The sequence below is a fragment of the Leptonychotes weddellii genome, chromosome 5, assembly GCF_054177405.1.
Source record: "Leptonychotes weddellii isolate Sample4059 chromosome 5, ASM5417740v2, whole genome shotgun sequence".
In the NCBI taxonomy this organism is placed as follows: domain Eukaryota; kingdom Metazoa; phylum Chordata; class Mammalia; order Carnivora; family Phocidae; genus Leptonychotes; species Leptonychotes weddellii.
The window spans coordinates 45,157,756-45,185,257 of record NC_138373.1 but is presented as its reverse complement, the minus strand read 5'-3'; the positions used below and the strand labels follow the sequence as shown (position 1 = coordinate 45,185,257).

At 44.3% G+C, this 27,502-nt stretch overlaps 1 protein-coding gene across 8 annotated transcripts in view; it reads right to left on the bottom strand.

The window, feature by feature from the left end:
* CELF2 (CUGBP Elav-like family member 2) overlaps positions 1 to 27,502 on the bottom strand; it is a 604,346-nt gene that overhangs the window by 148,427 nt on the left and 428,417 nt on the right. For 6 of the 8 annotated variants that reach the window (XM_081820569.1, XM_081820561.1, XM_081820566.1 and 3 more), the window contains one exon: positions 1,024 to 1,220. In XM_081820569.1, the coding sequence (XP_081676695.1) occupies positions 1,024 to 1,201 (178 nt within the window). In that variant the 5' untranslated portion in view covers positions 1,202 to 1,220. Of the gene's footprint in view, positions 1 to 1,023; positions 1,221 to 1,392; positions 1,613 to 2,493; positions 2,541 to 27,502 lie in introns of those variants that run through there. The other 2 variants (XM_081820567.1, XM_081820568.1) reach the window with 2 other exon arrangements.

Here is a 27,502-nt window from a genome sequence, read left to right as displayed (position 1 = left end):
AGGGCAGACCCAAATTCCAAGGCACAGAGAAAAAAGAAAGTGCAAGAGCCACTGAAAAGACAGGGGAGCCCTGGGTAGACAGCCCAAGACATCAAGAACAGAAAGAACAAAAATACGAAAGCAAGATTACAACAGCGACAAAGACCAAATGGTAGCAGCCGAGAAGATATTTTTAAATTTAGTTTGCACAGAGCTTGCAAAGGATGATTCCAACACACGGAAGCTTCCGCCCGGTAACGAGCTTTCTGGTCTCTATTTTAATAACTGAAACCCCCTCTCCCCATCACCCTCGTCTTAAAATGGAGGCAGTAAAAACCACCAGATTGTACACTTGAATCTTACCACTGGTAAGGGCGTAAACCACAAGCATTTTTGAAGGTGTGCTAACTATTTCAGGCCACTAGGGCGCTTCTTCCCGCCCGAAAAGGCACATTTCACTTAATGATCCCCATCTAAACCCCAAGAATTGATGTCCCTCTTAAAAAGTGTACCCTTTCTTCCTTACACCAGTGGCACCACACTAACTGTTCGGGAGGCATTTCAGGGTCCCCACAGGCGATGGAAAAGTAAAATGCAATTGTAATTGCACGGGCAATAACGGGGAAGGCAGGGGGAGAAAGAGTTAGCTTCTGCAACGCAAGGCTGAGAAACACGGTTCCTTAGAGAGGCATCCACTCCACCCGAGAGGAGCCTGCGCTGCCGAGGAAGTGACCTCGGGAGAGCAATCACGCGCCTGGACAGAGGCGCGGCCGCGCGCTCCCGCCGCTCCTCCCTCCCGCGCGTCCCGGGCCGGCTCGGTCCACCTGTCCGGCAGGCGGGCGGGCTGATGGGCGGGGGCGCGGGTGCCGGCGCGGGGAGGAGCCGGGCTGGCCGGAGGACCGGGGCGGCGGTGGCGGCTCCCCTCATGGTCCTCCCTCCCGCGGGCAGCCCCGCCGCCTCCCCCCCCCGCGGCGTCCCCCTACTGCACGCCCTGCGCCCTCCCCTCCCCCAGCCAACCGCACGCGTCCCCCCAGCGGTCTGTACCTTTACTCTGGGGAGGGTTCTGACTCCGGTCCCGGAGGACGTTGATCTGGTAGACGGCTCCGTAAGGCTCAAAAAGTTCTTTCAGCTCCTTTTCCGACCAGGACCGGGGGATCTGTCCGACAAACATCTTAATGGCATCTGGGTCTGGTTGGTCTGAGTGATCCAAAGCGCCGTTCATCTTGTTGGTTGTGCCGTTACTGTCAAAAAGGGAACCGGGAGCCAGAGTTAGGGCTGCACGGTGAGGGACAGGAAGAAAAAGAATGGGGGTGGGGGTGGGGGCGGGGAGGCGGAAGGAGGAGGAAGAGGAGCACGGGGCAAAGTGCCTAATGAGTCGTAGAAATTTGATGAACTAAAACAAAGCACAGGCACCATTAGGTTGCTCCGCGGCGGCAGCGGCTGCGGGCTCTCACTGCAAGCTGCTATTCAGCATCGCCGCCCGAGCACAGGGCAGCGCCCCGCCGGCTGTCACCCGGGGCGTGGACATCTTGAAGCCCGGCTCGGGAGGCAGCTGCAAGTTAAGTGCAGGTCTCGCTCTGCAAGGCTGCCACCAACGCATCCGCAGCGTTATCAGCCCCACACTGGCTCTCGTGTGCAAAGAAGGGCAGGGCTGGATTTCTGCTGGATTCTCCCCCGTCGCCGCCGCCACAGCAACCCCCCCCCCGCCCCGCCTTTTGGAGGTTTTTTGGAAGAGAGGAGAGAGGTGGTAATAATAAAGTCACATGAAAAGAAAATGAAACACTTGGCAGCCCGTCAGATGACTAATGCAAGATGCTGGTGATGAATTTGCAGAGTGCGCGAGGCATCCATGTGTGCATCAAATTAGTACGTTGTTGCTGCTCAGAATGGAAAGTGCTCCAGCAGTGTATCTCGGAGCGGCGGATTGGCTGCCCACGCTGGAGAAAAGGACCGGGGCGGGGGCTCCCGTTTAAAAAGCACATTGTTTATGGGATCCAGGCACAAAGGGTTTAATTCAGAGAGGAAAAGGCGATCTCAGAAATGCCTGCTTTGTGCAGGAAAAAAAAAAATGCAGCCCCAGAAAGTTGAGTTCCCACTAAAGGACACTGAATATTTCAAATCTTTCACACTCCATAAATTGCTCTCTGTATATCTGACTTCCAGATGTTGTACTTGAGTTCTAAACAATCACACGTTTGGGAGAGAAAAGAGAAAAGTCTGCCTTTTCTTCTCTTAGCTTCAGTAAATATTTGGGGCTGATACAAAGGCGAGACCATAAGCTTTTACATACCAATCTTCTTTAATGCTGTTTTCCAAAACCCTCATTTGGAAGAGAGAACGCTCTCATTTAGAATTCTGCCATTCTAGTCAACATCATGTAATATGATGATGAAGGCATTCATTTTTTTTTAAGATTTGGATCCCTCCTATTTGAGCTGCAATAAACAGTAAAGCAAAATCCCCTACTTTCTTCATTCCTCCCAACACTCCTTAATGCACCCTAAAGCCACCTACTCTGCCAAGTGACAAGGCTGAATGCCCTGAGCAGCATTCATTTGCAGTACTGTGTTCTTGATTTAACATCCCATCCTGTGAAAATAAAATGCACCTAAGCAAGTGCAAACCCTGCAGATTTAGTACTGCCAAAGCCACTCCCATGACCATGGGCCAGCCCCCAGCTCAGGAGGCAGAAAGGTCAGAAAGGGGCCACCTGGACTTTACTTCACTGCAAATGGCAGGTGTTATTTCCCGGTAGCCTGGGGGTAATAATTAGAAGATAGTCAAGGATCTTAAGCAGGGTTCCTTATTAGGTTAAAGACCACAATCCAGGACCACCAGAGCACCTCTAGTCTGCTGTGGGCCTAGCTAGGGTTACCCTGAGCCCCAGATAAAAAAAAAAACCCTGGGTGATGGCTAAAAGACAAACAAAAAGCCTGCAGAAAGGAGAAATCCTGAATTCAATTTAATCCCGAGAGGAAAATGATGGCAAATACTCTTCACTAGGTCCTGGCTCCAATTTCCACTTCTTCTCATTCTCCCTAGTTTACCACTTAATTTTTTTTTTTTTTATTCTTGAGATAAACAATCAGACTGTCTAACTTGAAGCACTTTCAGAGCTTTCTCTAATCAACCTTATTGTTATAAAAAATGTTCTGCTGAATAAAATTTTGAGTGCAAAATCTTCTTTCAACAATTTAGGTGCAATGTGATGCTTGTTTATGGTAGAGGTTGATCGTTTATCTTGTTCTTAGGCACCTATATACTTCTTTACGAATCACCCTGTGCAAATTCAGTGAACGCTGTAACCCCACCGAGCTGATTCTGGCACACTGGAGGTGGCAAAGCCCCACGCAGAACAGAATGTCGTGCTCACAGCTCGCTGAGAGCAGAGAGTGTGGCAAGATGTATTTCTGGGACAGGAAGGGCTGTGGTTACTGCTGCTGACAACCAGCTAGGTTGAAAAGAGGAAGGCACTGCTATAGGTCTCAGCTAACAGGGAACGGAAGTTCCAAAAATGGGGCTCTTGCATCTCGGCTCTACAGAGCACAGTTAATACAATGGAGGCGTTAGGGGACGGTATCCCAGTCCTCATGCCTGAACTTAGAGCAAGCCTCCCATAATTGCCTTCCCCGTAAGGGGCCTTTTTCGTTTCCTCAAAAAATACTCACCAAGGCGCCTAAAGGAAGGGAAGCGGACAAGAGGGCTTACGCCTCATGCCTTTGCTCTTTATGTTGGTAGGTGCATATTTATAACCCTTCCCCATCAGCCATCCTGCAGAGATGCCTGCAAGACTGCCGATCATTCTGAGGCAGTGGGCTGTCAGGGCTCGGGGCATGGGCTCTGAATTCCGGGGCCAGCCCTTCCGATCTGTGCCACTCTGGGCCTCAGAGTCGGGTGTCTGCTACAGAACATAGCCCAGAATAAGTGTCTAAGAAGTGTTGGCTTTTTCTACTGTTAAATCGCATCTTTGCAATTGTGATGCACTCAGAATGAGTGACAATTACAAATCTTCTTTTCAATCCCCAATTTTTCATAGTGGAGACTCAAACACAATTCATATCCTAAATAATAATGCCTATTCTTTAGTGAGGACATACATGCCAGATACTGTGGGAGGTGCTTTACACTCATTATTTCTAATCCTTGTAACAACCCTATGAGAAAATTTTATTTTCTGGATGCAAACATCAAAGAATTAAGTTCCTTTTTTTTTTTTTTTAAGATTTTATTTATTTATTTGAGAGAGAGAGAATGAGAGAGAGCACATGAGATGGGGGAGCGTCAGAGGGAGAAGCAGACTCCCTGCCGATCAGGGAGCCCGATGCGGGACTCGATCCAGGGACTCCAGGATCATGACCTGAGCCGAAGGCAGTTGCTTAACCAACTGAGCCACCCAGGCGCCCCTTAAGTTCCTTTCTTAAGGTTACTGGCTTATATACTGTAGAAGCAGAATTCAAACCTAGTCCCAATGGGCTCCAAAGCACGAAATATTTCTAATCCATCATGTGGCTGAACACTGTGCCAGGTCTCCCTTGGGCTGAGAGTGAATGGCTCAGGGTAAATCTAAGAGAAGACAAGGCCAAGAGCAAATCCTATTGGGTCCCTAGAATCACACTGTCAAATAAAAGGCAGCACTAAAGGAAACACACACACACACACGCACACACTTTCTACTATCTATGAAAAGGAGGGGGCCAAGGGTTGAACCTGTGGCTCCATTAAGACTATGTTAAAACACACATTTTTCTCAATCATCACATAACAACGTCTCCATCTCCACAGATCTCCTTCCTCTCTCCATCCCCACAGGGTGACATCAATGAGCACCTCTCATCCACATCTACACATTATTTCCCAACTACCTGCCATTTTGCAAACAACTGTTCCAAAGATTACCATCGAATGCTAAGCGCATGACAATCCGTTAAGTAAATCCAACAATGTCTATTTCTTACACAAACTACCACAACAGCACATCTTCTCAATCAAAAGCTTCTGTGCAGCACAGGTGGTCCTAACGTTGCTGAATGCCTCACCGAGACCCTAATGGTACTACAAAGGACTGGTTAACTTTGCTCTAATGCAGGCAAGCTCCTCCTTCTTTGGACTCCCAGCTTTCTTCCTGGCTGATGCTTGTTTCTAGCAGAGACTTACTGACTTCTTTTGTCCTCAAGAGGCTGTAAGCGCTGACACTTCTAAGGAAGCCAGAAATTATGTGTCCAACAGTTAAACCTTTGGGGGTACTTGCCAGAGGCCACAGAGAGCCAATGTGCTCTTCACAGAGGGGTAATTATGGGAACAGATAACCCAAATCTCAGTAAGATCATCTATTTACTAGACTCTGACCTCAGGCTTAGAAAATTAGACTAGCTCACTTCTCTGTATTCCCTAGCCATCTTTAGCACCTATTACAAGGCAGGAATTAGATTCAAATTCAAATACTTATTGAGAGCCTCCTCTTTGCCAGAAAACTCTGCCAGGTACTTGACATACGATATCACAACAGCTCCACAAAGTTGGCATGATTATCCCTGTTCTGGAAATGATGCCCCTGAGAGTCATGGAGGTAAAGTGACTTTTCCAATGTCACACCCCTAAGAAGAGGCGTCTGCAGAATCTGGACACATTAAGATGTAAAGGCTAATTGTCATTGCTCAGTATTCCATAAACTGGGTTTCTCGAGGCTGAGGTTTCCTGAAGACTCAGTGGCCACGCGCAGGCACCGGACGAAAGCACATACTTCTCGGCTGGCATCTCACCTACAAACTGCAGGAGACTGAGCGCCAATTCTGCTCTTGCCGGCTGTAAGGCTCCTCCAGGACAGATGCCATATGGAATCGGACCATGAGTTAGAGAGCACCAAGCCAGCAAGCATTGGTGGTATCAGTCTCAGAGCCAAGACAAAAACATAATGATGTTTGGGGGGAAAAAAAATGAGTGCGCTTACTTTTTTGCTTTTAGCACAGGCACTGACCTACTTCCCTACTCTATTTTTGCGTAAAGAAAACTAGATCAAAGGAGGACATGCAAAATCTTCTGAGGTTCCTCTAAGCAGTCAAATGTTACCAAAATTATAATAATTTTTCAACATATCATTGTTATTAATTCCAGGACAATAAGCTTTTATAAGGCCCAGTGAAGTGCAGGTTTCCTTTTGGAGAGTGGTAACAAAACACCGATGGTTCCTTTCATCTTGTTGCCTAGAAAGCAACTTTCTGCGTTATATCTCCTCTAATCTATAGGAAAACTAGAATAACAAACTTACAAAATGGGTATAAGAAATGATAAGTGGCTATAAGTAATTGTACTAATGTTGGGGGGGAAAAAAAAGACATAAAATGCCCCTTCAGAAGATATACCAAAAGGATGCCTTGTCTTGGAAAAATTTTGTATAAACACAGCTAATCTCCCTGATGGTTTATCAACAATCTTACTGTTCCTATCCTCTTCATCTACCTGATTTTTGTTTTTTAGAGGATCTTGTATCCATGCTGCCCAACCCCTGGGCAGTGATGGAAATGTTCTGTAATTGCACAATCCAACATGGAAGCCAATAGTTATAAGCGGCTACTAAACACCTGAGAAGGGTGTAGTGCAGCCGAGAAGCAATTTTTAATTTTAACCTTAATTAAATACCTCTAGCTGCAAAAATACTTAAAAAAAAAAAAAAACTAATGAGAGTTGAAATTCACTAAAATATTATTTCATCAGGAGGTTTTGAGAAAACAAGAATAAGGGGCCAGGAAAATGACACCAATGCAGGAGCGCTGTGTGTGGGGTAGTGGGCTGCATGGCCGGGGTTCTCAGCACGGCTCAGCATTACATTCACTGAGGGGTCCCAGGTAAACCACGCCACCACTCTGGACCTCGGTTTCCTTACTTGCAGAACAAAAAGAGAGAATCGTTCTCATCTGGCTCGTTTCTCTAAACCTGCGACTCTGCTTTGGGCCCAGATGATGATGTATGGAGAAGATAATTTAGGTAATATGACCAGCTGCCTACAGCCTGGGGGCGATTCCCCGTCTGTGTCTGAATGCAGTCCCCTGGGGCTCACAGGTGACGGAGGCACAGGCTGGAGAGCTGATGAGGTGCCACCTACTCCTTGCAGAGCAGCCCGCAGGCTCAGATGGAGCTGCTGAATGGGCTGATGACTCAGGGTGGTTACCAGAGCATCATCTCTTTCAATTTGTGCCAATTCGTCCCAATAGCCCAACTGCAGTCCCATCACTTCAGTCAGATGACAGGCCACTCTTTCAAAGGGCTCAGGAATCTTTTTTTTTTTTTAATATCACTTGTACTTAAGTAATAGCACATGGAGAAACAGGCTTTGTTTGGTGATCACAGGAAATTGTCCAAGACTGAGCTGCATAAGGCAAAGGCAGAAGGAAGCTGGCGAGGAGCCTGGAGCCTTCTGGCGGGCATGGGCAACAACAGGATGGGCATGAAATTCAGTACTATGAACCATCTTCCACACTGTCCAGGTTGTTGTTGCTTATCATTTAAAAACACAATTCTCTCCTCCATCGACTGGCAATGTGGCGCCCAGGGTCCAGCACCAGCCACTTCCCACACCGCACCACGAGCAACCCGGCAGAGACCTGGACACGGCCCCGCTCGGAAGGCACAACCCTCTAATTCTAAACCTTCCACAGCCTCTCACTTTGGAGAAAGGAATCACCTGTCATCAAACTTCAAGCTCCGGGAATTGCACGTCCTTTTGAAAATGTACTGTTTCGGGGTCACCATGATGGAGGAAAACGTCCATCTTCTGTGGCTACCTTTCAACACAGCACCTTCGCCACCGGACTGACACAGCTACGGTTTAATTACAGTGGGATTCTGAGTCGCTGAATGGTTTTGGTAAACATAACAAGACTCTCTGGATGTGTGCTCTCTCACCAAGAAGATGACAAAACCAAGGGCATTCCTGTGTTTACCTGGGAGGTACTGTCACCTCGGGTCACCAAAGTTTTGCGAGCCCAGGCCACGCCTGTTACAGGATGGGACCCCAATCCCCGAGGAGCGACATCTGGAGGCCAGCTGCTGAACTCACAGAAGATTAACTGGAGCAAATCCTACCCTAAGTCACTGAAGGAGGAGACAACGCCTTTCTCCAAAGGGTCAAATTGTAAATAAATACGTGTTCCTCTTAAGCAAAGTTCAAGTTTCCCATAAGAACACGTATGCAGAATACATTCATCCCTGTGCTCTGACAAAGTGGAAAAAATATCTAGCTTGTGAAGAATGTACAGGATATCGATTTCATTCACAGCTGACTAGGGAAGAGCACACCTGTGATAGGGCATCCTGCTGGATTGCTGGACTTAATGTTGGATTGTATTTGGAGGGAGGTCTAAAAGCTATACATTTGTTTACCAGGGTGAAATGTAACCCTGACTCGTAGGAAGTGACTCCCGCAGAAAAGACCACACAGCACAAGCGTCTGGACTCACCAAGTAAAAGGGAAACCTTATTACCTTATCTCAACTTGACGGCTAGTAAAAAGCAGATAGCCGGAAAACCCCCACAAAGAAGTAAATTTGGAGGCTTCCGGGGGGTACCTGGGGTCTGAACATACAACAACCCTCTCTGGAAAGGCAGTGAGGTGTCAGCTCTGGATGGCCCCTGCCCAGGGAACTCATTTCACTCAGTGATTTATCAGAAAGAGTTCAGTGGACTTCAGAGCAGAGCACAAGGCATTTGTATAGGGAGAAGTTTTTTAGATGAACTTTTAGAAATGGCAACAGGGAAATAATAGTCACAAAGAAGATTTATATTGGGCTTCACATTTTCAAAGTCCTCGAGGAGCTCACATTAATTAATCCCCCCCGCCAAGGCTGAGGTCAGTATTACTGCCCCCACTTTGTAGATGGGAAGAGGAAGTGGGGGGCCCCCTGGCTCTGGACACATGCCCCTTTCTAGGTGCCCTCCCCGTCTGATTTACCTCCCCATGGCTCAGTGCTGTGGAATCCACCTGTCTGCCTGGGCAAGTCACTGTACCTGGTCCTTCTGGCTGATGGGTAAGATGCTGGTTTGGTCCCATCACGTAAGTGAAATGTGAATCATTATGAAATGAAGACAAATGTGGGGAAACTCCCCATACTGAACACGGATCTTCACCTAAGATGTCTCCTGTAGTCACCTGCTAGCAGCAAATGATGAAAATAAGGGACATACACGGAGAGGGCAAACAGCACGGACACCACGTCAGGTGCCCCATCCCTAGGTATGAGCCACCGTGTTTCTTGAGGCACGTAACTCCTGCTGCCGGCCCCGGCTAAACTATTTTGCCAGGAGTTACTGATGCAAGAGGAAGCCAGCAGGGAGGGCTGACAACACTCTCCACTCCCTGGTGGCAAACGTGGACGGTTCTCCTTTGCCCGTTTCTGTCAAACCCACTGGGAATTGATTCTCCCCCCAAATCTTGTTTTCTTTCCTTCAGATGACGCAGGTATGGAAGACCTGCTTTATGTCAGGCACGGTGCTAGATTTGAAGGAGAGTTGAAAAAGAGGTCACTGATGCCCCGAAGCCACTCGCAGCCAACGAAAAGAGAGTGCACAACGTGGAACCAAAATACGAAGCGATAATGCCCAGAACAGAGGGACAGACGAGGGCCTGCAGTAAGCCGGCCACAAGTGGGGGACTGGGCCACGGGGACTGGTACGTGGCATTCCAAACACGCTTCTCAACACGCTTCACCCTGGTGGTCAAAGCTTTAAGTGGCATATGAACCAATCAGAGGCAAAGGAAGAGGAGCCAAATGGTTTCAAAGAAAAAAGGCTATGGTAGGGGGCTGAGACTTGACAGAGAGCAGCCCCAGCGCCCCCTCCCTCCCGTGGAGCTTGCACTTGACATGGGGGACCATGCCACGCTGGGGAGACCCATGGCTGGGACGGCCATCACGGCACTGCCCCCCTCGAGCTGGGAGGCACAGCCCTGGCTGCCCACCTCCACTGACCATGCCAGAAAGTGGGGGCCCACCAGCATCCACAGAAGCCCTTGCACCTCTCCTGTGGCATGACGTCCCACGGAGGCCACCTACCCTGTCGCTCCTGTTGTTCACCACCCTGTGTGTGGCCATCCCTTCCCTCCTGGTCCGCTCAACCCTCCAATCTGCTCTTCTAGAGTTGCAGCAAACAGAAGGCTCTGGACCACCACAAACAGCGTACCGAACAAGAATCCTTCCCTGTCTTCTTTTCCTCCAGTTTGGTTTCACGTGTGACTTCTGTTTTTCTGAGCGGCTCCGTAGGGCCTCCTAACCCTGCCCCAAATCTGAGACCAGGAACGACACCTTACACAGAACACATACATCATGCACATCTCCTGCTGGCCCGGACCTCTCCCCGTCTCAGACCGCCGAACCTACAGAAACAGTAACTCACTGAGCCCCAAGTCCGGTACACGGTGAGACTCTGAAATTCGCGATGTCAAGGATGTCTTCCTCAATCATTAATTCAATAGGTATTTATAAAGTGACCCCACGATCCAGGCATTCTTCAAGGTGCTGGAGAGACAGCAATGAATAAAATGAGGTAAAACTGCCTTTAAGGAGCTTATTTCGGGGGGGGGGGCATAAAATGACAAAATAGGAGAATCTTCCAAGAGATTAGAAAGGGGTCATTCATTTCAATGGAGAAAAATGAAGCCCGGGATGGAAACGTGGAGTGGCGGTTGGAGGGGTGCAATTCTAAATAAGATGTTTAGAGAAGACCTCATTTGGAAGGTGAGCATGGGGCCTGTCCAGACTCAGTGTGCCTAACATATATTTTCTGAATCAAGAGATTTACTATAGCAAGAAGGTTTTAGAGTTGTAAAATTTAAGTCACATGTTATGCAATATTATAAAGAACCATGTTATCCCACTTGGCACTGTTCTATTGAATCTGAGGATCGATACACCTATTACCAATGAATTACTGAGTCATGCCTATTTTTCTCTAGATGCCCTCTGGGTCCACTTGCCCCGGCACTGCCACTGTCCTAATTCTGGCCATTCTGGTGATAAAACCATTGCAAAAACCATTCAGGGGGCTCTCCTACTTTGGTCGAAAGGACAAAGACTTCACTGACCTCTGTGCTTGCCCTGTATTCAGAACTCTATCTACCCTCCCGTTAAATATTGATTATCTGTCCATTCATTATTCATTTTATCATTTATCAATGGCAAAACTGAATCACAGGCTGGTCCCTCCTCAACTTGCTTTTGGCCTACCTTCCTTGGTCAGAAATGATGTGTAATCAAGGAGTACAAGTTAAAATGAATGGTGGCCTAAGGGATGCAGCCAGCAGTATAAGGCTTGATATAAATGTGCTGGAGGTTAGCGATGCCACGGTTTCCTTCCACTGATCTGGAAAATCTAAAGTTGACAGTATATCTAGGAACTAATTACGTCATATTAATGACCGTTCAGATCACAGAACAGCATCCATTTGTGGGAGAAGATACGTATTTCTGTAGACTAACAATTTATTAGGTTCAGATGTATTTCTTTTTTGGGGGTAGTGCCTTCAAACTCCCGCATTTGTGGAATGCCAGCAAGAGAATTCAGGAAAAAAAAGGACCTCCGAGCAGTCAAAACGTGTGTCACCAAGTTCCCGCCCTGATGTTTATGCCCTTTCAATTCTTTGGGGGAGCTTCTTGATCCATTCCTCAAAGATTCTTAAGCTTTATGTTGGTTTTTCGCAGCCTTGATCATCTGCCTTTCAGACCCACAGGAGACTGCAGGTAGCAAAGGAGAGGGTTTGCAATCGGTGGCCCAGAGAGTGATGTCGCTGGCCGATTTCGAGGGGGCGCAGCTGTGGAAAGCCCACTCCGAGCTGGGGCTGACTTCTGTTCTCCACGGGTTCCCAAGGACAGCTTCACAGCGGAATAATTAACTTGTATAATGGCAATTTTGTCTCACTGAAAGGGCCACATTATGCTCAATAACTCCGGGTAAGAAGGCAGGGAAATATATAATTCATCGTTAAGAAGGATTCCTTCAAAATGAGACAATAAGGAACTTGCGCCTTAAAGGATACACTTTCAACTCTAGTGCAAACTTAACTAACAAGGCTGACTCATCCTGCAGGGACCTCAGGTATCTGAGACTTTACTCTCTCATCCTAACACATGGTGTGCCTCAAAATTCAAGATCTGGGTACCATCTAATTTGCTGTCGTTAAATGCAGCGGCTGATTTTGCCAGGACACTTCAGCTTTTGGGGGGTTAATTTTCCCAAGTTGCCTGTTCTATTTTTACCAGCTTGTTTTACCAGCTCTTGTTGCATTTGGCTGGGACAAGTGAGGGAGTTGGGTGGGAATCTGGGGAGAGAGGAGTTGCTCCCTTTGGGGGATTTTGTTTTCCTAAAGTAAATTATGTTTGTTCACTGATCAAGAAGTAAACCTTAATTCTTTCTCTTTAGGACATCACAAAAGATGATGTTCGGGGTTTGAAAACTGGAGATTAAAAAGCCCATAATGGATGCCTGTCATACCATTCAAGGAACTAGTCATGAATTTTCTAGAAGCTTTCTGTCCCAGCATAAGAAAAGGAAACAAGAAGCTCTATAGAGATTGCACTAAATTCCTAGATAGCAATCCCAAACGTTCGTCTCTCCCATAGTCTGCTTAAAGAAATTTGCAAAAGTAATGGAAAAACACTGCCAAGTCTGTAGCATTACTCAAGGAAGACTTCCAGAATTCCATGCACGTCAGCTCCTTGGGTATGTTTCCCTATGATACAAACACACCAGTTGTCACGCTACAAAACTACATGTCAAAAGGCAAAGTCCAAATGACATTCTACTTTGCTAGTTTTCAAATTCCGACATCACGTCTTAAGATGAAATCAATACCAAATACCACGTTTTGATTCAGAAATCTATAAGCCCCCCTCCCCCAGCATCTCATAAATTCCATTTAGCATCTTAAACCACCAATTAAAATAGGCTTTGACATTTAATTTGCTTATTTCTTTAAAAACACACCATCAGATCTAACCCCCTAAACAAATAAGAATAAAAATCGGATTATGTGCTAAATTATAATAGCTGTTATTCTAAGAGGCTGAATATCATTATATCAAAATTCCCCATAGTTGATTTTTTTAAAGCCATTTCTTCATTTTTTGACACTACATCTGGCACAATGAATACAGATGATCATTTGTTTATGTATCTGTCTAACTGCCTTTCCCAAACACAGCCAGATGGAGTCTTTCAGAATCAAATTAATTTCAGATTAATTCACTCTGGACCCACTCCAGTTTCATGACTCTTCGCTTTGAGGCATCAACCAAATTGATGTGAAGTCATGAACTTAAAAGAGCACAGGTTCCTTGATATCAAGGGGGAATAAATAGTACAAGTCAGTGGTCGCTCCCCGTGCCCAGAAAGAAATCCATCCTAAGGCCTGACCAACATTTCACCATGTCAGAGTCATCCGGGAAGAATTTCCTTGTGGATCCATATAGGAAAATGGTTAATTTCACATCCAGTATTCACAAGGCCTTGGGAAGATTCCGGTAAAAATGAGCGACCTAATGACTAACGTCAGGACCCATTACGTTATGGTAAACTTGCCATATACGCAGAGCCAGGTACAGCCCCCCCGTGAAGCGACAAAGTTAATTCTAAACACCCAAAGTGCACATTCTCCCTCTCGAGCTGTGGGTACTGAACTAGACACAAATGTAACCAGGCTTTGCATGCTGTCAATCTCGGTGGATGCCTTTATTACCGTACTTGTTTCAATTGCAATTTGGGTTTCCATGGAGACACAACAGTCAGCTCTAGAAAATTATAAGATAAATGTCAGGTGGTGATAACGGTGTTAATGAAGCTTCAGTGACAAGCACCTCTGTGCTTCAAATAATAAGCTTATTTCTATTAGCATATGTATAACCTGTCAAAAAAACCTGGAAGAGAGTATTAAAAATGCAGTATCTATCTATCTATATTTAAGAGGAGAGGGGACAGACCCCTCTGGAGTGACTTAAATTTGGTGGGTCAACCTGAACAAGAAAAAACAAAAGTAATGGCTGGTTTTGTGGGAAAATTAGGCACCAGTGATGGCTCTCAACGATGCTTTCACTGACATGAGGCAACACCTTACTTCACCCAGTACTGGATGGAGTTTTTTTCTTATAAGGTGGTTAATCTCTTTTGTTTCTGGAAGAGCTCAACTCACAAGGTCTGACCATGGCAGACCGCAAGCTTCTGAGAAATAAACGCCAAAACCAGCCTCGTGGTTGGCTAACTACCACTGGGTCGCTAGAATCCAGAATCTGAAACCACCTTTGAGTAGTCTACTGCTAAACGTGTGCCGCTGAAATTTTCCCCAGAAGGACCTGTCAGGTCCCTCAAAACTGCCAACTGTGGGTTTCTGTAAGCTTGATGCATTGGAAACACACAGTTTCATGCTGTGGAAACGTGAAAACAGTGCAAGGCCAGATTTTAGGAAAAGTCCGTGCAGGAAAAAGAAGTTTCCTTTTGTTTGGAAAAGATGATTCAGACGTGGAACACATTTTTTACGTTCTCTTTGTGAATATCCTTAAAGATCCTCAGGTATGACAAGGGTGATAATTCTGCCAATCAAAGACAAAAGAAAGACCCGCCCACAAGAACTTCTTCACAATTCAATGCTCAGTGACCTGGCCATAGGGCCTCCTGTTCTTTCATTCCCCCATATTCTTCCTTCGTTTATTTAACAACTTTAGTGAGTGTCAGGCACTGTGTTTCAAAACTCACTGATGAGTTAAGACACAGTCACTGCCCTTACGTTTCTCATTGCTTAATGGCTTGTGCAACTGAACGTCCAAGTTTGAACCAAGTATCACAATATTTTTTTTTTTTTCCCTCCCCTGTCCAATGTTTGGTCCCTTTTGAAGCGACTACATGACTATATTTTTTCTGGGGCAAAGCAACTCCTTTTGCTATAACTCTACGTTGGGATGAGCTGACTGCTGCAACCCTCCCCTATCCACTCTATCTCTTTCTGGATTTCTATAACAAAAACACCATAAGCTGGGTGGCTTAGAGGCAACAAGCATCTACTTTTCCCAGTTCTGGAGGCTTTAAGTCCAGGGTCCAAGTACCAGCAGATTCAGTGTCTGATGAGAGCCCACTTCTTGGTTCATGGACGGCTATCTTCTTGCTGTGTCCTCACATGATGAAAGGGGTGAAGGAACTCTCTTTTCTAACAGCACTAACCTCATTAGGAGGGTTCCACCCTCATCACCTAAGCACCTCCCAAAGGCCCCATATACCTTTTGATACCATCACCCTGGGCGTTAGGTGTCCACATATGAATTTTGGGGAAACACACTCATTACTACTCTCGACTCCTTTCCTCCCACTCCACTTTCCAGGAAGAAGATGGATGGGGTCAAACCCAAGGTTCGGGATGTCACTGGGCTTTGGTGCTAGGGCAGAAACGTGTGGTGCAGCTTTTGAAGAAGTTACAAGTTACTGTTTCCCCATGAAGCATTTTTCTTTTTAGAATGTTCTCTTCTAACTCCATATGGCTGGTGTACCATGTACCAGGGCTGCCTCCCACTCCAAGGAGTGGGTGCCTCTCCCAGCTTTGCAAGATCTAGCATGACAGAGGGAGATCCAGGGGGAAGTGGAAACAGAATGGTTCAATCCTAATGCTCCGGTTTTTAGGAGAAAGGTTATACGACTTTCCCTAACAGCCCGCCCCTACAGTCTTTCCTCCCTGACTGAAATCACCATGAGGCTTTGAAGACCCAAGGATCTCAAGCTAGGGTTTGGTCCACAAGAAACAGCCTCAGGCTTCCATTTAGGGTAAGGCTTAGCTCATAGAACACAAAGATCTTCTGGCTCTCTTGTGGCCAAGCTGCCTCTCCAGAGACAGGGGTCCCACCCACGCCACGGCTTGTCGCCACACAGTATCCCCTGCGCATGCGTTACGGTCCAGGTTCAGGTGTAATAAAGCTGATAGAAGACTCCAGAGTTCAAAATCCTCTCCACCTCACTCAAGAGTAAGGAATATATCCTTACCTCAAAGCAAAATAAAACAACACAAAACCAACCAAAAACCAGCAACAACAACAACAAAAGCCTATAATATCATCACACACTCCAATGCTCCTCGATTTCTCTTCCTGTTATCCCACCCAGGGAAAAAGGATGGGAGGAAAAATAACTCAAGAACACATATAAATTCCAAGACATTAGCAATGGGATTCTTTAATAGGGCCAAAGGGGTCATCCGAATCCGGGGAACACAAAGGGAAAGTCATGAGGTTTAAGTTTAATAAGTCAACTTGAACTATGGGGCTTATAGACTGAAAACTTTTCAGTTGTAAATCAAGTAATGTGATATTATGTTACTAAAAACTGGATGAAGCAGCATCTGTGGTCATGGAAACAAAAAGATTATACACAGCATGCCTCTGACAACCAGTTAAATATCCTCAACCTTTTAGGGGCTTTCTTTTGACCAGTACTCCTCATTTTCTTTTGCTCCTGTTAGAACTTTTCACAAAATTTCACATCAATCTTGAAAGGCTTTGGAGAGTCAAATCTTGAGACTGAAAAGTCACCTGCAATGATTATTGTTGATATTTTGAAATTATTGAAATAATTATAGTTATCTTTAATAACACCATCACAAAGCATATTACAATAGTTCTTCAATTTTAAAATGACGGCTCTAAACTGGGGCAACCAAAATTACGATCATAATTTTCCAGAACTGACAATATTTGCTAAATAGACTCCTCGAAGAGGAGAAGGTTATACGCGTGGGAAATAAATAGGAGATTACAATTTAAGTGTGGCGGAGCTTTAACAGTGAGTGCAAAAGTGAAAGCAGAAAACAAATCGCTGCCTAAGTTTTTGTTTTGTTTTCTTCTTGTTGTTGCTTAATGTTGAGAGGTTTGACTACATTTAGGTGGCTTAGCCTTAGGGGACAGCAAGTAGGGGACAGGTGCCCACTATGACCAGCACAGCCCCACCCTCTGCTTTGAAAGGTATCACAAACAGCTTTCCAATTTTGCGTGTTTGTTTTTATAGACAATGGTATAAGGACAATCAAATCACATACACTGAAGAGGTATTACCATAATCATTCAAGTCATTAAAAACTACTATGGAAGAAGCCCTTCCAAGATAACGTGGAATAGATCGTAAGTTCCTCTGGGACTTGGGGTGACAGGGTTCATGCTTCTCTGAAAATGGGACACACTACAGAAATAGCATTTCAGTCAGTAACTATGCCAAGAGCATGACGATTTTAAGCCACAGACAGTGGGATACCTATGATCTTGTCTTTAGCTGCAGGTTTACTTTGAAAATCATGATCCGTTTGTTTTTCTAGAAAACTGATGGAGGGAAAGCAAAACTACCTGGAAAGATTCATGTCTTATGTTACCAAAAACAACAATGAAACAGAAACACCACTGAGGCTGAAACCCGAAAACTCATCAAGGACAGGATGATGCAGAAATTTTAAAAACAACACCCAAATCACTATGAAAATGATTTTAATTCCCCTCCCAAGGTCATATGGCAACAATTTTGGAAACCACATTTCCCCTGGGTAATATAACTGTGTGAGGTTTTCTGTGTCCACAGTATCATGAATATATTTAACAGCACAAGGCGCTGGGATTTTGGAGATCAGCTGACTAGAGACAGTACCCCTGAAGGAAGGCATGAATCCCCGAGGACAGGATGCATTCCTATGGAGGGAGAATCCAAGATGATAATCATGTACCTGCTGTAACTATACACATGCTTTGAGATCAGTGTGTTTTTGAGGCCTGCACATAGAGGTTTCATTAGCGACCCAAAATATCATGATCTCTGTGGACATCTTGGCAACTTTCCACCTCAGCACACAGGGACCAGGAGTGCAAAGCAGAGAAAGATCTAGAAATAACAGGAATGCCAGATGTGTCCTAAAGCTATGCTCAGAAAGAGCAAACCCTCATGTTTACTTCAGATACTGCTCCTGGAAATCCCACCCCCTTTGGTCGTGAGACTTACAGTCATGTGTACTGCATTTACAAAAGGGATTTGTTCTTTTGGGAATTTTCACCTAGAGGACATAAAACCTAAAGATCTGTGGCTTTGGCTGTGTGGGAAAGTCAAAATGCATCAGCTGATGAAGGCAGGGGATCTCCTTAATATGCACATTAATAATTTAGGTGTGGGAGGGAGGCATTGGGCGTAAATCAGTAGAAGGTTCCCCTGGTAAATGGGTTACTTGTGATAAATGGGTTCTAGCTAGGAGGCAGTTCACCTGTGAACCCGGGATGATGAGATTTACTGAGGCAATTTTTAATTCACAAACTGGACCTTATTGACAGGCTACCAGCATTGTTTTGGGTTTGTTTTTAAGACAACAATCGATAACAATGGCAACTTGCTTGGCTGACTGGAGGGAGATACTGCTTTTTTTTTTTTTTTTTTCTCTCTTTAATTAACAATAACATTCAAGACCCTGACAGAGAATAATGGTAAAATAAATTATGGAACCACTTACGTATGAAACCATACATTATTAAAACTACTCTAAATGGGTCCTTAATCTAAATAAAGATGGTCATTTTAGGAAGCCAAGCATCTCAAGAATTAGAAAGGACACAGTGTTATTCTGACCCAAAATATAAAAGGTGTGTCACTTTGCCAGCCGACCAAAGTATCAACTGCCCTTGACTTTTATTATGATTCATGTATGTCTCTACCGCTGCCTGAGTCTCAGCTTCAATTAGTTACATACAGCCTTGTATTTCTGTTGGCTAAAGACAGGAGAAAGAAGCAATCGGGCAAAATTCACTTCCAATATTTACACTTTGCGTATCCCAAATGGTCAACAAAAGCAATTCTATCCATTCTATACAGTGTGAATGAGCGCAAGGACCACCTTGGGCAAAGCATGAATGATGATGCATGATGGGTCACGGTGCAGGATTCTCTTTGCTGCTAAAAATACCGACTCTAGGATGGCTAGCCTACCTTTCACTGTGTTAGTTTTAAGACCAGGCATCCTAATGAATGCAGTAGGAAAAGCACAGGAACCCCTTATTAAATCAGGTCCTTGCCATACAGGTTCCGTTTTTACTGCTGCTTAACTTAACGTCAATAAACAAGAACGCAGGGTTTTCTTGGGCAGCTCTGATGGTGCTAAGCTCTAGAACTCCTTTAATGTAAGTTTTGTTTTAACCTATGTATAGAGCTCTGACACCATCAGGGCAGCTGTCATTCTGATGTGTGGCTCTCCACGGGGTAGAACCTTCTTTGCTGCCACCATGACCACTGCCCCTGCAGGGAGGAAGGAAATCTCACCACGTGGGGAGCCTGGGCATGGCTTTGCGTGGCCGTTTTACACACATAAAAACGAATTTTCAAGTGACACAGGAGCTTGCAATCTCCAGTCTACGCCATGGAGATAATTATGATCAGAGCAATTTCCTCCCTATAAAAGCAGCCAACAGTGATTGCATATACTCCTATAACTTACAGTCCACATCCAATGCAAGAGAAATCCACTTGCCTCACATCCATTGCCACGTGATTATGAAACACCGAGCTCAATCATTTTAACAGGCTTACCCTACTTAACAAAGACATCCTGGTTTGTATGCATGGGGGCCACGCTCAAAAAGGCTTATGGGGACAAGCTTTGCACAAGCATTTTATTTTTTAATGACTACAGAAGCTCTTGGGGCTCATCATATTAAAGGAAACAAAAAGGGAGGGAAGTAGCATTGGTTTTTAATTACTTCTACCTCTGAAGCCAACCGTGTTCAAGCAAGAATTCTTTGAACATTCAGAAACCAACCCAAGTGCAGACTTTCTGACTTGGCCAGTCGTCAAGTTCTGCCCATACCACTGCCCCAGGCATGGAGATTTCTCACTGACGGGACAAGGCAGACACTAATGAAAAGTTGAAGTTCCTCTCCCCAAGGCATCATCCTCTGCAAAAACAAAACCCTGAAAATCTCAGGTAGTAATTTCTCTTCAATCCATCACTTCTTATTCATTTCTGTGGTCATCACCCTAAAGTATCTGTGTGTCTAAGCAGAGAGCCTGATGCATACAAGGGATGGGTGGGTGGATGGATGGATAGATCAGATAAATAATCTGTCTCCTCAGGTCCTGATCTAAAATTCTAAGGACTCCTTGTAACTTTTATTAAGGCACCATTCAATCTGAGTCCAAGTTTGTAAAACCGTATTTACCATTTTGGCTCCAACCTTTTCTTTTAAATAAACATCCATTCTGATCTAGTTCGGTCTTCATGTGCTATGGCCTTGGGCTGACTGCTGGCACTGCCTTATTTTTTCACCTAGGAGACATGAGGGAGATCAGGCAAAGATAAAACTGCACAGCTAAACACACTTAGGGACACGGCTGTGGGTTGTAAATGGAAGAGGAGCAATCTAATGACACGGAGAACCAAGGTGCCTCTGGATTCAGAAACAAAGAATCCTGACCAGTGACCCAACGATATACTCCAATCCACTTTGCGTGTAATTTTCCTTAGCCAGCTGAGGATGAATAGCAGACACACAGGCCACACAAGGGATAATAACAATAGAGTGAAAGGGGAAAACAGTTTCTGGTCTGCATTGTAACAAAAATGATTCCTCCCTTTATTAGGAAAGTTTGATTGCTTAAATCATCACCTTTTACACCTTAAACTTACACAGTGTTATAAGCCAAGGATATGTCAGTAAAGCTAGAAAAAAAGAAAATTCAAATAAGTCTGATTATCAAGATCTGAAACACAGCAATGTTTATTCATTATTTTATCCCTTTTATTATTTTTTTTACAATATATGTAGAGATATATTTGTTGTGTAGAGATATATTTGTTACGTTAGAAAAAAGATATCCTAGTGAAAAGCTTGGGGTCAATTACATGTTGAGCCCTTCCGGAAAAATTCATATGATTGCATGTAAAATACTAAAAAGATACCATTATTTGAATCACTCATTCATTCAGTATTTATTGAGTACTACAAACTGTTTCTAGAAGTGTGATGATTGGAAAATAGGGAGGGTGTTGATGTTAGCCAGACCCTAGTTGAAATCCCAGCTCTGCAGCATTCTTGCTCCCTAACCCTGGGCTAGTTACTCAGAGTCCCAAAATCTTCCACTAGACAATGAGTTTGCAAGGACCCCTCTCTCTCTGTGCTAACAGCACTTGGAAAGAGTATGGGTGCTCTTACAACATTCTTTGATTTTTTTTTTTAGTCAAGTAATACATGAATATGGAAAAAATGCATACACGAGTAAGGAATAACTGTTTCTCATGCAGGGTAAACAGCAGTATACAAAAGCCACATTTTAAATGGAAGCCACGTGGCCTAACACCATCCCAAGCATCCAAGATGCTAACATGAAGCTTAGCCAGTATTGAAAATGATGTTTAAGGAAGAAGAATGAAGGCCCTTCGTCTATACGAGAGGGGCCTGGCTGGATCCTCTGGATGCTGCCGGGTTTCCATGTGGCTGTGCCACCCTGGGGCTGAAGGGGGTTCACAGCCCCCTCTCTCTCCGCACCCCTGCTCTCTCCCCACAGTCACCGTGCACCTACCCGGCAGCTCACTTCCTCTCCGTGCTTCGTCCCTCAACATCGTCACCCTTCCTGAGCGTCTGATTTGAGAATATAGATTTCTCAGAGCAATCCCGCCCTTGAAAATCTCCACCCCACCCAACGGTTCTGTGTGAACAATCTTACCTGATTCTCATATTAAATGTAATCACTCACCAGGCAATCGTGTTTCTGAACGTGGGAGCCGCACATACAACCTGCTATTATTTGCTTGGTCAGGACAAAAAGGCATCTCAGAGCCGCTTATGAATCCCGATGCCCCTGGAAGCCCATCTGAAGAGCAGCCAGCTTTTCCAGTGATACATAAAAGTATCTCTGCCACACAGATGCCTGAGACTCATCTGTAGACCAATTACAAGACTGGAGCGGCAGCAATGTTTTACATTTGTTCTGTTTTGTATTTTTAGCCCTGGCTTTTTCCTTTCGTGGATTATGGTAAATACAACATTTGCTTCCAGAATGTGGGACTTGCTAGGATCATAAAGGAAAGTGCCTAACAAGCAGATTACCTTTGGCTATTGCATTATAGGGATGCAGACAGTTACACTAAGTGGCTGGCTTTAGTCATATTCCAATTCTATTAAGCTGCCTTGCTTAGAAACACAGAAATAAACAAGGGAACCTCAGTGCACAGTGTTTTCAACTCCTGGCCCCCAATTAACACATCCCATGGGAGGCCTTCTCTGGGGAGGAGGGGGGAGAAGTCTCTTAAAAAAAAAAGTCTAGGTTTCTGTAAGTTTGTTCTTGAAGTTTCTTTTTTCCCTTACCATCGTGTCATCTGCTTTCTCAACATCAAGCTAACAAAGGAATCTGGAGAACAAAGTAAAATAAGCCCTATAATTCTACTGGAAACCACATACTATGCCCATTTTATGGAGCCAAATATGAACGATTTTGCATGGAGCACTGTGTTTGGTCCTGGGCGGATGACATTCCTTGTGACTTTACCTCCCACAGCTCAATCTGTTAATACAACATCAAATTACAATCTATGTATTTTGCCCACTCGCCCAACTACACAAATCATGGTGAAGATGAGTGGCAGATTTTCTTCTCCTCTTCCCCACAAGCCTGTTGCTCTTCTGACTTTGCCATAAATTAGCAAGATACTGAGTTGTCAAGGTAGAATGTCTTCCAGAGGCAATTACAGTGAAACTTTGTTCCAACATTATGACATGTGACATTTTCACTAGATAATGTCCATATGAAACACACCAACGGAGGGCCCAGTGCATGTACCTGCAGATGAAAGGGAAATGTGCCATGTGGCCAAACATTAAGGAGCTCGCGGTCCGGGCCGTGATGCCAGGGATATCTGGTAGTGCCGTGAACAGGTTACTGAGAGAGAGAGAGGTCACCTGCAAGTCTGTGCATTTTATTTAACAGTTCCCTCTTTCTTTGAGGAATAAGGTAAAGACGTTTTTCACTGCTCTAAAAATAACATTAAAAAAAAAAAAAAGTCAGGGGTAGCCTTTGAAGAGAAATGTATTTTAATAAAAGATGACAATACATGTGAAGAGATGCTCCAAAGAGCACTGGAAAGGTTGACACAGGGTCTGGGGAAGACGGATGCCTTGGTAAGGATTTCGACCCAGGGGATAAACTGCATGACCTATCACAGGGCACGCTAGGCTGTGTGTGGGGTGGAGGTCATCGACGTGAGGTACTCAAGAGATTAGAAAAGTGGGATGAGGAGGGGACAGAATGACATGCATGTTAGAAAACTTCCAACTAAACCACCTGGGGTGAAAACCGCTCCAAACACAGACATCCTAAATGCCGACAAGGGTAGGTAGAGAGTACAGCAAGAAATGTGGGGCGTGAGGGGAAGCAAGCCAGGCCAAAACATGGCGTCAAGGGAATGGGAAACCAAGCACTGAAATCTCAAGCTGTGCTGGTAGAGTCCCCAGGACCTGGCAAGAGGTGCACGTGGGTTTCTGAAAGTCTCTAGCATTTCAAGAGGGTGAAGATTTTCAAATATAGAGGAGTCATGATTATTCAACATGAGCAAAATACTTGATTGAGCTGCGTGTCAGGATCAAAAGAAAGTAACAGAAAGAAGCCCCTCAGGAATTGGTGGGCCGAGGACCCCTTTGGCATCTCAAATATCTACGTGATGTGGAGTTCAAGAGTGACAGGTGGAGGCATCCCAAAGAGAACAGGAAGAGGTGAAGGAGGCAGCAGGGGAGGACGTTCTCCTTGGGAGGAGGGCATACCCTGGCTTCCCTGTAACCCATTTCTAACTGACCTGACCTTAAATCTCTCCCACCCGCTCATGCTACATATGATCACTGAGTTCTTTATTTCTGAGCCTGGACTTCTAAGCCCTTGTCATCACCGCTCTCTTCAGGATCGCCTATACATACTTTTAATCTTGACATTCAAATTATTCACCCTTGGATCTGAATGGCAATTCCAGTTCTTTCCCTATTTCCCCTACCAGAACCCTCGGCCACAAGCTTTTATATCCTGTTGTCTGCCTCTGCACATTTCTTCACTCCATTTCTGTACCCTAGAATTAGCTTCCTACTCCATCAAGAAGCAAATTACCATTCAAGATACAGAGAGTGATTAATTCTTCTCCAAACCAACCATACAGTTCTCGTCTATATAAGCCATCTGATGAGTAATCGCATTTTATGTAATCTTGTATATTTCCACCTTATATGTTTACCTCATTATTATATTATTTAACACATGGGACTGTGTGGTATATAGTGCAAGATCTCACACCTCGGGGTCCAAACACCTTGGTTGGGGTTACAACACCAGTGCTCACAAACAGGGCTGTGGAACATGAAAATACATCTGGGGTACAGTCTTTCATTAATAAAATGTTGCCTGTAATAATGTGAAACATCACAGTTGCTTTAAGGATCAAAAAAAGATGTTGCATGTGAAAGTACTCCACAGACTAAGACAATATTATACAGTTGACCCTTGGACAATACGGGTTTGAACTGTGCAGGTCCACTTATACACACATTCCCCCCCCCAAATACAATACTGTTGATGTATTTCCTCTTCCTTGGGATTTTTCTTGGTAACATTTTCTTTTCTTTAGCTTACTTTATTGTAAGAATACAGAAAATAATAGAACATACAAAGTATGTGTTAATCAACTCTATGTTATTGGTGAGGCTTCCCGTCATCAGTAGAAGGCTATTTGTAGTTACATTCTGAGGGAAGTCAAAAGTTGTATGTGGATTTCTGACTGCATGAGGGCTGGTGCCCCAAACCTGCATATTGTTCAAGGACGAACTGTCTACTACATCCTCTGTTTTGATCTTTCTTCCCACCTAGACTCTCAATGTCTTGAGGGCAGGAACCAGGTCTAAACAGTCCTTGGGAATTTTTTTTTTTTTTAAAGATTTTATTTATTTATTTGACAGCGAGAGACACAGCGAGAGAGGGAACACAAGCAGGGGGAGCGGGAGAGGGAGAAGCAGGCTTCCCGCAGAGCAGGGAAGGACCCTGGGATCATGACCTGAGCCAAAGGCAGACGCTTAACGACTGAGCCACCCAGGCGCCCCAGTCCTTGGGATTTTTAACTTCATCTATCAAGGCACCTCAGGATCTAAGTAAATGCATCAGGAATTAAATAAATATGCAATGATTCATTATTTTGCACTTCAAAGTCAGTGGCAAAGGGCCTGAGGAACCAAGGCCTGTTGCTTTTGTCTCACCAATGCTCCAGGAATGCCTGGTCTACACCACACTAACTCATTTTCCACTTGGCTCCCAGAGGAGGCTTTTGACAATGCAAACCTGTCTCTGTTGCTCCAGCTCCCTTAGATAATCTTCAAACTCTTCAGAATGATCAAAATTTTTTAGGAGCTGGTCTGGGGCTGATTCCACAGCCTCTCTTTTACCCCTGTGCATGCCCCTCAAAGTCTGCTCCAGACCTGGTTTCCAATGGAAGGAACTCCCTCTTCCCCCGTCCTACCATGTGGGGCTGCCTCAGCTCCATTCCATTGGCCGAATCTTATTTTGACCTTGAAACACTCGTTAGGGAAATCTTCTCTCTCACTCCAGTTCCTGACTCCAGAATACGTCAGAGTACCACAGTACCAGATACATGACTTAGGGGGCAGGCTTCCTGACAAAGGGGGCATACCTTCAAATATTCACTCCCAGAGCTCAGCACAGTGCCTGGCACAGGGTGAGTGGTTAAAATTTATACTGAATGAATGACTCTATGGATGAATTTAAAAAAAATTAAGTCAGCAACTCTACTTTTAATGCAACTAAGGGATGGGCATTATTTCAGAAAATTATAACAAATATGAAGACATTATATCTCAAAGAGCTAAATTTATGTGTTAAGCAGAATTCAGTATTTTGTACAACTCTTCAACATATCAAATTTTTTTTTCGTGATTAAAAATATGTTCTTATAAGATGTGGTACATATACACAATGGAATATTACTTGGCCATCAGAAAGAATGCAATCTTGCCATTCACCACAACATGGATGGAGCTAGAGTGTATTATGTGAAGCAAAATAAGTCAGAGAAAGACAAATACCGTATGATTTCACTCATATGTAGAATTTAAGAAAATACAGATGAACATATGGGAGAGGGGTAAAAAAAGAGAGAGAGGGAAACAAACTATAGAGACTCTTAGAGAACAAACTGAGGGTTGATGGAGGGAGGGTTGGGGGGTGGGTTAAGTGAGTGGGTGTTAAGGAGGGCACTTGTTTTGTTGAATCACTGGATTCTACTCCTGAAACCAATATTGCACTGTATGTTAACTAACTAGAGTTTAAATAAAAATTTGAAGGAAAAAAAAAACATGTTCTTATAAAATGAAATGAGTCTTGTCAAAGCAAACACAACCACTGAAGAAGAGAGTTGCCTGAGGCTAAAAGGTAGACCAAGGCAGAATGGAGATGATTCTACGTCCACAGTATTTTACAGAAAAGCATGCTAGATAGACAAAATGGGCCACTTATATATACATCAAGGGATGAAGTCTAAAATACAATTCCTGTTCTTTTGGGTACCCAGAAATGGGAAAGCATAAAAAACTACCAACCAGATTTCTTTTAAGGCAAGTTTAATTACTGTTCAGTATTTCTGATTAACTGATTAAGCAGGGAGACTGTTTTCTAAGACAGAATGCTGAGCTCACCCTCCCATAAAAACTGGAAGTGGGCATTTTTACTTTGACTTTAAGTGAAATCCCAAGAAACTGTTTCTGGCTTAAACTCCTAGAAAAGAATGCAGATGAGAAATTGAAGATGGCTTAGTCTAGAGGCGTAACAGCGGTGGTGAGGAAAAGGGGACTAAGAAGGAAAGGCAGCGTGGAGGGATTTATTGAGAGTCTGGTCTCTATGACTTGAGAGAGTGCTGAATAAAACATAATTGAATGAGGAGGCCTAATTTAGGGTGCTGGGAATGGAAAGAGGCGGGGGGAGGGGAAAGAATAGGAATTTGTAGAACTAGGATTTACAGGATAAGGCAAGTAACCAGATGTGGGGGCAGGGGGAAGAGAGAAGAGGAAAGCAGAGAAGATTTGATAGGTTTTATAATCTAGAAGACTCAAGAGGATTCCTCTTAGCTCCCTGACAGTCATGGCCCCTAAAGGAGGGACCAGAATAATAATGGAAAAACGTATACATTAATTGCCCTGAAATAACTCACAAAAATTGTTGATAGTAACTTTCCCCCTGTAGGTCTCGCTTTTACATAAAAATTACATAATCTCCATGAAAGTTTCATCCCAAAAAGTAACTGAAATATTTATAAGGAAACAGTAATATGGCCACTTTTAGCACATAATGCCATTAATATTCATGTAAGGTTTTTTAAAAATATTCCTCAAAAAGTAGATCAGTGGTTCAAAAATAATCCTGAATTTTAACAGGATTTCTTTTCTCATTCTTTTAGAACTATTTTTTAAACTGTGTTTTGTAAAGATAAGCTTTCCTGAAATGTAATTTTTAT